The sequence below is a fragment of the Molossus molossus genome, unplaced genomic scaffold (assembly GCF_014108415.1).
Source record: "Molossus molossus isolate mMolMol1 unplaced genomic scaffold, mMolMol1.p scaffold_m16_p_2, whole genome shotgun sequence".
In the NCBI taxonomy this organism is placed as follows: Eukaryota; Metazoa; Chordata; class Mammalia; order Chiroptera; family Molossidae; genus Molossus; species Molossus molossus.
The window spans coordinates 18,296,911-18,308,768 of NW_023425355.1; the positions used below are offsets into that span (position 1 = coordinate 18,296,911).

General features: G+C 37.7%; 1 protein-coding gene across 1 annotated transcript; it reads left to right on the plus strand.

The window, feature by feature from the left end:
- The first annotated feature begins 725 nt into the window (after positions 1–725).
- Positions 726–2,707, plus strand: PABPC5 (poly(A) binding protein cytoplasmic 5). Its single transcript, XM_036271371.1, has 2 exons — positions 726–796; positions 1,339–2,707. The coding sequence occupies exon 2, from the start codon at positions 1,463–1,465 to the stop codon at positions 2,609–2,611; it is 1,149 nt and encodes a 382-aa protein (XP_036127264.1). The 5' UTR covers positions 726–796; positions 1,339–1,462; the 3' UTR covers positions 2,612–2,707.
- The last annotated feature ends 9,151 nt before the right edge of the window (positions 2,708–11,858 follow it).

Sequence of the window (11,858 nt, forward strand, 5' to 3'; positions counted from 1 at the left end):
TTTAATGTTTTGTGGCACTAAGTACCATTAAAAGCCATTTTATGGCTCTGCGATCATTAAAACCCTAGTCTTGCTGGAGCAGTGAAAAGAACTCTGCGTGCTACCTGGGGATAATGCTACCATTATGCTGCCGTTTAATGGAGTAAGGATAAAGGCCAAACACAACATGGCCCGTGTTTTACTGGACCCTGTGACCATCTAGCACTGGACGGGAGTCCAGTCCAGCTGTCAATCCTGACTTACCAATGCACTCAGAAAAAGTATGCACCCTATACCCTGTTTCCCAAGCAGAAATGATTCCGTTTAAAAAAAAAAAAAATGTATGGCAGTTCTTTCAACCTCAGTCGTTATCTCCTCTAATTTCCGGATTAGCAGCCTAAAGATCATCTTTTAAAATAATAAATAAATAAAATCCCCCGAAGAAGAAAAGAAATCGGAAAACCATTTTCATGTCCTTTTTTTTTTTTTTTTTTTTTCCTCCTTTTTCTCTGTCTTTCTTTACAATGTTGGCACAGAGAAGTGGGAAGTTACTTAGCAGGGTTCCGGGTTTTCTCGTGCCCCGCCCTACCACAGCTACAGGCTTTTCGTCCCCGGGTCGGTCTGTCCAGCGGAGAGCAATCCCTGTCCATCGGTCCACGCTCTGCCCGCCCGCCGCGCATCTGCCCTTCTCGTCTGACTCCGCCCCGCATCTGTCCGGAACCGCCTCGCGTCGGAGCTGACCCAGTGCGCTTCTGCCAGTCAGTCCCTCCGGACCTGCCGCGAGTCTCAGGCTGCCGAAATCACCGCGCGTCACTCGGTCCGTACCCAGTGGGCATCTTGGGGATCTGGGCGGTCTCCGGTCCCCCGCGCGTGTGTCTGTCTGTCTGTCTTTCTGTCCGATCCGCCGCCTGCAGCCTGCCTGCCGGCCCAGCGCACCAAGTGCCCACTCTGCCCTTTTTGCTGACGCTGAGTGTGTGTAGCGGCCTTAGCTAGCTGGGAGCCCGCCCGAACCTGGCCAGGCGGCCGGCGGAGGAATACACGTTCGGCCCCTGCCCTTGTTGATGTAATTTTAAGCCAACAGGAGATCAGGGCCTGTATTTATGCAGAAAACGGGTGGCGAGGCCTCGATCTGCAATGCTAGATGTGGGGAGCCGGCCAGCTGCTTGATGATTTCTTACAATTGAACAGGGAAAGGGAAATTTCTTTCCTGCGGCTGGCTTTTGAAACTGATTGGAAACCTGCAAGGGTGGAAATTAGAAGTCCCTTAGGTAGAACAGACTCCTTACTGGGATGCCTTTTTGTCTGGTGCATTTTGTTCTGAGCCTGCTGACCAGGTGTTTCTGAACTTCATTTTCTCAGCCTCGACAGTGTTTAGTTCCTTCGCCTTGGCTTTTTCTGTTCCTGAACAGCTGCTTGGCCCATAGCTTAGAGAAAACAGCCTTCTTTTCTCACTCAAGAGAGCCTCTTCCCTGTGTTCACAGAAATGGGGAGTGGGGAGCCTAATCCTGCTGGCAAGAAAAAGAAGTACCTCAAGGCTGCCCTGTATGTGGGTGACTTGGACCCAGATGTCACGGAGGACATGCTTTATAAAAAGTTCAGGCCCGCTGGCCCGCTGCGCTTCACCAGAATCTGTCGTGACCCAGAGACCCGCAGCCCCCTGGGCTATGGCTATGTTAACTTCCGCTTTCCTGCAGATGCCGAGTGGGCCCTGAACACCATGAATTTTGATTTAATTAACGGCAAACCATTCCGCCTCATGTGGTCCCAGCCAGACGACCGCTTAAGAAAGTCTGGAGTTGGAAATATATTCATCAAAAACCTGGACAAAACCATAGACAACAGGGCTCTTTTTTATCTGTTCTCTGCTTTCGGGAACATCCTCTCCTGCAAAGTTGTGTGCGACGACAACGGCTCGAAGGGTTATGCCTACGTGCACTTTGACAGCCTGGCAGCTGCCAACAGAGCCATCTGGCACATGAATGGCGTGCGGCTCAACAACCGCCAGGTGTACGTTGGCCGATTCAAATTTCCAGAAGAGCGGGCCGCTGAGGTTAGGACCAGGGATAGAACGACGTTCACCAATGTTTTCGTTAAAAACTTCGGAGAGGAAATAGATGACGAGAAACTGAAGGACATTTTCAGTGAATATGGGCCAACTGAAAGTGTTAAGGTCATCAGAGATGCCAGTGGCAAATCCAAAGGCTTTGGATTTGTAAGATATGAGACGCATGAGGCTGCCCAAAAGGCTGTGTTAGACCTGCATGGCAAGTCCATCGACGGCAAGGTCCTGTATGTGGGCCGAGCCCAGAAGAAGATCGAACGTCTGGCTGAGTTAAGACGAAGATTTGAAAGGCTGAAAGTGAAAGAAAAAAGTCGGCCTCCGGGGGTGCCCGTCTATATCAAGAACCTGGATGAGACCATTGATGATGAAAAACTGAAGGAGGAATTTTCTTCCTTTGGATCAATTAGCCGAGCCAAAGTGATGGTGGAAGTGGGGCAAGGCAAAGGGTTTGGTGTCATCTGCTTCTCCTCTTTTGAAGAGGCCACCAAAGCAGTGGATGAGATGAATGGTCGCATGATGGGCTCCAAGCCGCTACATGTCACCCTGGGCCAAGCCAGGCGCAGGTGGTGAGAATAAGAATGCTCCATTTGTTTCAGCCTTAAGCTGGTGCCTACTTAGTTTGGGCAACTTTGTGATAAGAGGTTATTTTATGCCAATTCACAGGTTGTTTTGTGTGTGTGTGTGTGTGTGTGTGCGCGCGCGCGCGCGTCTGTACGTGTGTGTTTATTTTTAAGTGAAGATTTTCTTTTGGGGAAAAAAGTGAAAATAGAAAATCTTGTTCATTTTAGCAAAGAACATAATTTCTAATTGTAAAGCTGTCATTTTGTACTATTTTTTGATGTAATAATTCTTAGGAATATGGAGAATAAAATTTATTCCTCCACACACTTGTTTTCCTAAACGAGTCGAGGTGAGGTCATCGATTGAGTCTATTTTCTTCCTTATTTCAATAATACTACTAAATTTGATTTCTTCTATGAAAATGTTCTCAAAATGGTCTGTACTTCTGACTCGATGACAGTGCAAACTCCTAACTTGCTCTTTGAGAAATCAATAACAAAGGGGAAAATACTAGTTATCATTTGTGCATAATTTCACTTTAAATTATTACTTAATATGAATATTTTCTGAAAAATGTGAGCTTTTATCTTTATTTATTCATATTATTTTTTAGTTTTAAATATATTTTGGGCATACCACAAACTTAATAGTGACTGTGACTAAGTGTAGGGAGTTGGCTATATATAGTAACTTCATACGCAGAGAAATAAGTATATTGGTGTGTTCTCAATCGGTACCTTAGGAGATCAATATTTTAGGCATTAATTATTTAAATTATGAGTTTCATCTTAAAAACATTTCCTGAGGGATTTGAAATCTAACAACAGTCTAAGAGCATTCTTACCACTCACTTTTCTAAACTTCTTTGTATGTATACTTGGATAATGTTAAATTAACAAGATTAATAACTGCACTGAATTGCCTTTACATATAAATAAAATTTAAGATTTTAACTTCAGTTCTTGTTATCAGTATAAAAGGTAAACAATCCATGTAATGATGTTGACAAACTACTTTGAAGACCATGTATCAAACTTGTCATTCTCTCTTGTAACTGTTGAATATACCCCGTGTGAAAATATTCACAGATGTTTGAAATGAAGGAAAAGGTTGTTACTCTTGATTAAATCACATGCCTTCAGCTATACGAAAGCTATTAATCCACTATGCTTCTCTTTCTGTCTTGTTGCTTGAAAGTTGTTACAGAATGTTCTGTTCTTTGTTCAAGTTCATTATTTAGCCTGTAATTTCTAGGTTACCCGTTTTCTGTATTTCACTTGTAGTTGTCTCTTCCCACCCCTCTACCTTCCATCCAGATTACACATACTTTGCTATTTCCTTTGGACTGCCTTTCTTTTAATATATGCTACTTGAAATCCATTTTGGAAGCAGAGAAATAAATGCCTAATTTATGTAAAATTTAAATAGTTGCTTTAAAAAATATGATTCACTGAAACCACAGATCCAACCACAACAAAATGTTTGTTTCTATTCTCAGTTGGTTTTTAGTTCTCTACATAAAGTTTTTGGTTTCATACATAATTCAACATAAATATATAATTTATTAACACTTTTGTTAGCAATGTGCCCACAAAATAATCAGAATAAGCTGTTTCTATGTAATTATCTACAAATTATGTGTATATTCATGATCAAATATTTTCAAATGGAACTCACTTTTTAAAACTTTAAACATAATACATGATGATTGTAAAAAATGTATACGATGCAAAAATTTATAGAGAAGGAAGTAAAATTCCCATAGTTCAGAGAAGTGCATTTCTTTCCATGTCTTTCTTCTTATTTATACATACACTGTGTTGCAAACAAAAAAGAAAACATACTACATGCACTGTTTTTAAGCATAATCATCTTTTCATGTCAATAAATATCTATATGTATCATAAATTTAGTGACTGCATAGTATTCCATTATGTGGATGTACTATAACTTAATCAAAGTAGTTCACTATTGAATATGATTTATATGCTTTTCAATGTATTCTGCATTTGTAAACAATGCTGTGAAGAACATCCTTGCTTAAAAATATTTTTGAGTTATATGAGCTTGAAAAAAATATAGCATGTAAAAGCTTAAATCTAGAAAAATAAAAATGTACATCATACTGATATATGCATCATAATTCTGAAAAATGTTCAAGACATAATCTTCATTTAAATTGACAAAAGAAAAACTAAGATAATGGGATACAATTTTTCACAATTTATGAGCCTACTTGCTCTTTATCATTGTAATCATTAAAATTTGTGAAAATGATGCAACTCCAAATATAATTTAAAATAGTTACAGTGGTAATACTTTACCATATGTGCTCTCTGTTCTTTTTTACCCATTACCAGTTTTCATTTCAATTTATACACCTGAAATCTTATTGTTAATCTAAAACCTTTACATGCATTGATTCAATATAAATCTGAACATTTCTAGAAAGTAAAAATCTTCAAGTATAAGCATTTAATACATTTTGGGAAATTAATTTAATACATCTTGGGAAATTTAAATTTTTGCTCTTTTTCAAAAAGTTAGCCAGTATAAAGAAACAGAGTAATTAAAATATACCTAAGTACAGATGAAATATACATTAGGACGCCGCAAAACAATAAAAATCACTGTAAATTCAGCTGGTGAAAAGCAGGATGAAAATATAAAGGAAAGACCATCTCTGTTTGAGCAGAAACACTTGGGAAGTTTTTCGAACTTGCATTTTTCATTTTTAGCTACATTTAACAGACTCCTACTAATTAAGACTTCTAGAAGGGAGCAAAACTACAGAAAAGCTTAAGTCAGTGCCAAAGCATTAAAAAAAAGTTATTGTTCATTTCCTTGCACAAGGTAATTAGTAAAAATTAGTAAAACTAGACTATCAAAGATCAACTTAAGAATGAACTTCAATGTACAGAGTTTTGTTTGTTTATTTGTTTGGTTTGTTTTTTGTTTATAATCCCTTTTTTATTTTTATTATTATTATTTTTGGCTTTCCAAAACAATCACTTGTACAAAATTCAAATGTGCCCAGGGAGAAGAAAATTAAAAACATTGCTTTGTTATTACCAGCCATCATATTAAATGTTACTTTGGGGAGGCTTTTCTGTCCAGGGAGTTTTATACATACTGGTGCCTTTCGGATTGTATTTATGGTTAAGGGAGAAAATAAAATGTTACGTGTGGATGTGATATTTTTAGCCTAGTGGAAAAAAGTAAGAATACTTATTTTTAAAGGAGTATTTAAGAATAGAGTGAATACCATCTTACCTATAAATAAATGGCCTAATTTAAAGGAATATTTAGAGATATATTAATAAATGACTGAATATAGATGATAACAAATGTTCCCAGCACTATGACAATATCTGGAATACAGTTAGCATTCCACAATTACTTGTTGAATTCCTCAATGAATAATCTATAGATCATATACTACCATTTATTTGCTTTCCAATTCTCTTCTCAGCGTTTGACAAGAGAAGTGAGTTATTACAGAATAATCCATTTTTATTCAATCTCATCCTATGCAGAAATAATTGAAAAGTGATTGGTTACATAGATTGTTGCTTCTAACATAGTGTTACTGGTGACCTAGACTCATGCTTACACTGTTAAGTTATTATCAATGCTCTCATGTTTCTCATAGTCTTTTTATTTCATTATTTTAAACACTTGATTGATGGGCCTGTCTTAGACAATTGACATAAATAAAAGTCTATTTGTAGAGTAACTTTTCAAAATAAATTAATGGGATGTTTCTTTAAGACCAAGACTATTCCACAAGATTTTGATCCTACATTGAACCAAGTGATCACAGTAATCCCTGAGACACTAGTGCTTGTGAACTGAATCAATCCTTACATATATCAGAGGGTTGTTAACAAATGGTTTCTTGGAGCCTCCAGAAAGTTAATGTATCTCACTTGACTCCAGGGGATTATGGTTACTAGTTATAAATAATCAAGTTACCATTGGAAATCTAAGGGAAGGGCCTAATGAATTTAAACATACACATATTGAAGATATAATTCCTATGGAAATTTAAAAAACAAACTCCAAATATTTTAATCCTCACAAGTCAACATCAACTTTAAAAGTTCTCCCATTTGGCACAAAAAAGGATCAGAATTCTCACTAAATTTTTCATCAAAGTTTGGACCTTTGTAGTTTATGTTTTTAAAAGATATTTAATTCTTTAGAGAAACTGCAAGAAAAAGATGGAGTGCTGATACAGTATGACCTGTCTCAATCATCAGAGCGAATTAGTTTATGTGTTTTAGAATAAATAAGTGAAACACTAGATGTTGGCAAATTTTGTATAAAAAATAAGCCTTCTATTATATAGAATAAATAACTTTACATCTTTTTGAGATTGAATTCAAACTTTCAAAATAGTATAAATTATGCTTTTGAAAAATCAAGGACGTTGTAAATCAACATTTGGGGGTATTTAAAAAGTAATGTTAAGCTAATTTAACAGAATGGCAAGCAACTCTTTTTTAAGTCACCTCTCTGAGACTTTAGGGCAGAGTGAATCCTTGAATAGAATAAATATTAAATAAATATTGAGAGGAATTTCTAAGCTTTTCATTTTCAGTGATTCAGGAAATCTAAAATATATCCCTAATTGGTTTTCTTGCACAAAAATCTATTCAACATTAATGTCCTTAAATAAAGAAGCCAATATTTTACTGTTTTGTGATGACATGAAACTTTATTTCATGATGGTAACCAAGGTAGCAAAGCAATGCAAGTCAAGAGGAAGAATGACTTTCCCTGTTCATTAAGAATTTTGAAGAATGGTATTTGTGAAATAACTCAAGAATAATTCAAAGAATGGGCGTACAGAAATAAAGAGCAATTCAAATGTTATAAATGTAAATTAATACTGTGAAGACAGTAAAATTCTGCTTTGTTTGATATCTGCTTTAAGGTGAAGCATTATGAATAGTTTTCATTCACTTTGTACAGTTATTCTTAACTGATTTGACTACTGCAGTAATACTAAACCTCAGGAACATTTCATTTGTAAGTAAATTTCTTAACTAATAATTGGTGCTAACCTGCTCCTCTCTACTTCTTACCTCCATGACCTAATCTCAACTCCATTCTTGCAGAACATTCAAGTTTATGAAAAATATTTCTGCTTTATGCATGTTGTCTAAACCTCATCTCAAAATTTTCTGTTAGATGTGCATGTATGTGATATTGTAGCATTATGTTGAGATAAAATTTCAGGACTTGCATGTTAAGCCACAGTAGATGGTGGGACACATCTACTGTTTATATATGGATAAATGTATCTAGCTGAAGAGATTCTTTTTCACGATGTGAATATCAGAGTGATGCCAATTAAACCAACAACAAAGCCATGGGGTCTGTTTGGAATTGTGGTTTCATAATTGATACATGGATTAGTCCATGTGGACACCAAAGACTGGGTAGAATATATACAACTAGAAATATATATTGCTAATGTGGGACAAATTCTGAGATATGAAAACATTTCAAGAATAACAAGAGATAATACTAAGAGAAACTGCACAACTTAGTTACCTATATGCAGCCTTTGTTTTATTTTTATTTTTTTATGATAAATGCTTTTTAGTACATAATATTTAGTAGACATGCTCAATCAACAAGGTCAACAGAAACTTGTAAATATTCAGCTAAATGACACACTATAAATACATATTTTTCTCAGTGGAGTCACATTAAAATAACCCTTCTCTTCTTTAGTCATATAATTTTGCAAACTGGAATAAAAAAGGAAATGCAAACACCCATAGTCATAGTCAGGAGGGAACTGCTCGCTGTGCACTGGGCATGCCCTCCAATGACTTTTAATATGTTCTTAAAACTTGCTCTGATCAGAGTTGGAAGAAAACGTAAAGTCACAGAGGAGACACTTCTTGCGAACACCAAAGCTGGACTCAAAGCAGAAGCCTGTTCCATGTCCATGTAAATGTTTACCTGGACAATCAGGAGCAGTGGGTACATTCTCATCCTCTTTACTATCCGCAAGGTCTTCTAAACCAGCAGGCTGAGTAAGGTCTTCTAAACCAGCAGGCTGGCTGCAGACAACATTATCTTCCAGTCCCCAAGAGGGAACTGTCACAGGTGGCCTTTGGGTTTCATCTGGGTAAAAAGCACCATCTGCTCCATCTCATTGCAGACCTGGTTGTGTGTCTGGTACTGCAGAAACATGACCACTTCGCTCTGAGCATGCGTAACTTTTTTTAAAAATTTTTTTCTTTATTGATATTAGAGAGAATAAGGGAGAAGGAGAGACAGAAACATCAATGAGAGAGAGCATTGATTGGCCGCCTCCTACATGCCCCCCACTGGGGATCGGGCCCACAACCTGGGCATGTGCCCTTACTGGGAACCAAACCGGCGACCCCTTGGTGCATGGTCAACACTAAGCCACTGAGCCACACTAGCTGGGTTATCCACACATTTTAAAATCCACAAAATTCAAAATATAGTGATGACAACGATAAGAGATCATCTTTTTCTTGTAATACAAATCTAATGAGGAGAATTTGGGGGTGTTACATTTCAGTTAGTGAGGGTTCAAAGTTGGTTTCCTCCATCATCAAGTACATTGTAAATACATTCATCTGCAAACACCCCCTTTTTTTTTGTGGTTCATACCAAACCAAATGGCAGCCCTTATTTGGCCTGCAAGATAGAGTTCTCCAATCCCTGATCTACAAACGCTGATCTAGAGACTGGCCTGGAAAGTATTTACCAAAATTAGCTTCTTTGGATAAGTAATAACAATAACTTATTGACTGGTATCATTCAAGAGGTAACCCTGAAGTAAAGTCAGAAAGTAAAATTATATCAAAACAAAAATTATATCAAAGCCTAAAAAGTGCCCTGGCCAGTTTTGCTCAGTGGTTAGAGCGTCGCCCTACGGACCAGAGAGACCCGGGTTCAGTTCCCGCTAAGGGCACGTACCTTGGTTGCAATTTGTCCCCAGCCCTGGTTGGGTCATGTGGGTGGCAGCCACTCTATGTGTCCCTTTCACATCGATGTTTCTCTCTCCCTCCCACTCTATCTGAACAAAATATCGAAAAATATTCTCGGGTGAGGATAAAAAAAAAGCCTAAAAAGTAATAGAACACAATAAAAGTGACTCTTTGTTTTCAAATTTCTGGATGGGGGGAAACATTTCTAAACAAATGTTAGATGAAAGTATCTAAAATTATTGGGTGATAAATAAAAAAGTTTCCTATTTTAGTAAGAAAAATGTTATATACAGACATAGTATACATGTCTATATTGTGTGAATGTGTATGTATATCAAGACTGCACAGCCCTGGACGGTTTGGCTCAGCGGTTGGAGCGTCGGCCTGCAGACCAGAGACTCCCGGGTTCGGTTCCTGCTAGGGGCACGTACCAAAAAAAAAGAAAAAAGACTGCACAGTTAATCAGATCATTGAGTGAGTAATTTTTTGGTTATAAAATGATAGGTGATTTTGTTTTATTCTTTTTTTATTATTTTATTCTCGAAATAGTTTATAATTAAAACAGAATGTCCTTAATAAAGAACAACTATTTAAAAAATGTAATTACAGCAGTTTTATAATAACTGAACTCTCATCTCCTCACCCTATAAGTCTGTTCCTCCTTGTATCTTTTCCGTCTCAGTAAAAAACATTTCCTTTTTGCGGTTTTGAGGCCAAAACCTTGGAGTCACTCTTGACCCCTTTCTTTTTTATCCTCACCCGAGGACATTTTTCCATTTTTTGTTCAGATAGAGTGGGGAGGGAGACAAAGAGAGAGAGAAACATCGACGTGAAAGGGACACATCGAGTGGCTGCCACCCACACAACCAACTAGGTTGGGACAAACTGCAACCCAAGTACGTGCCCTTAGCGGGAACCGAACCCGGGTCTCTCCGGACCGCAGGCCGATGCTCTAACCGCTGAGCCAAACCGGTTAGGGTTTGACCCCTTTCTTTGTCTAGATACATCTGTCAGGAAATTGTGATGGCTAAGACTTGAAAACAGACTCAAAATCTTATGACTTAATTAGCACCTTTGTTGGCAACAGCCCAGACCAAACCACCATCATCTCTCACCGAGATTATTTCAGCCATCTCCTAAAAGATCTTCCTGCTCTCACGCTCTCTTTCCACACTATTCTCCACATAACTGGCAGGATGATTTCTTACCAATGTAAGTCAGTTCAGGTAACTTCCTTGCTCTCAATGTCCAACAGCGGTCCATCTCAGACACAATGAATTTCAAAGTCCGACAGTGACCTTACTTTGTTGATTAAATCTCTTATTCCTCTTCCTCTTCCTCGTATCACTCCTGCCACACTGTCACTTCATTACTCTTGGAAATATCAAGCACACTCCTATTTCAGTCCCTTTGTTCCTGTTCTGTGCCTTTGCTGAAATCTCTCTTTAACCAAATATATGCATGGCTCATTCTATCAATTCAATCAGATTTCACCTAAAATATCACCAAATAAGACAAGCTTTTCCACCCAGCTGGTGTGGCTCAGTGGTTGAGCATCGACCCATGCACCAAGAGGTCGCCAGTTCAATTCCTGGTCAGGGCACATGCCCAGGTTGTGGGCCTGATCCCCAGTGGGGGGCATGCAGGAGGCAGCCAATGGATATTCTCTCTCATCGATGTTTTTATCTCTTTCTCTTCCTCCCTCTCTAAATTCAATAAAGAAGAAATTAAATAAAACAAGCTTTTCCTCACTCTTCTATATGATATTGCAAACCCCACTCCCTTTGGGAACTTATTATTCCTCTTACATAATCCACTTTATTTTTTCTTCTTGGCATTTAAAAACACTTGACATATTTAAAGTTTATTTGCATTGTTGCTCCCCACCCACTACCACTGGAATGTATTCTTCAGGTGAGCAGGGACTATGTTCATTGCTGTACTCTGGTGCCTAGATGAGTGACTGATATCTAATGATGGTAAACATTTATTTAATAGATGAATTGCATAACACAAGAGAATGTAACAGAATAGGAAAGAGCAATTATTATGTCATAGAATGGTAACAGAACAAAGCAGAGTGCATTTTGCTAATAAGCAAACAATAACAGCAACATAAAGCCTTCCCACAGAGGACAAAAGAAATACTGAAAGCCAACTCAACACAAATATTTACAGTGGATGTGAATCTCTGTAAACTGAAACAATGTGTACTTTTTTTCTTTGGATATTCCAACTGTATTTAATAAACATTTATTTTATAATGGATAAAG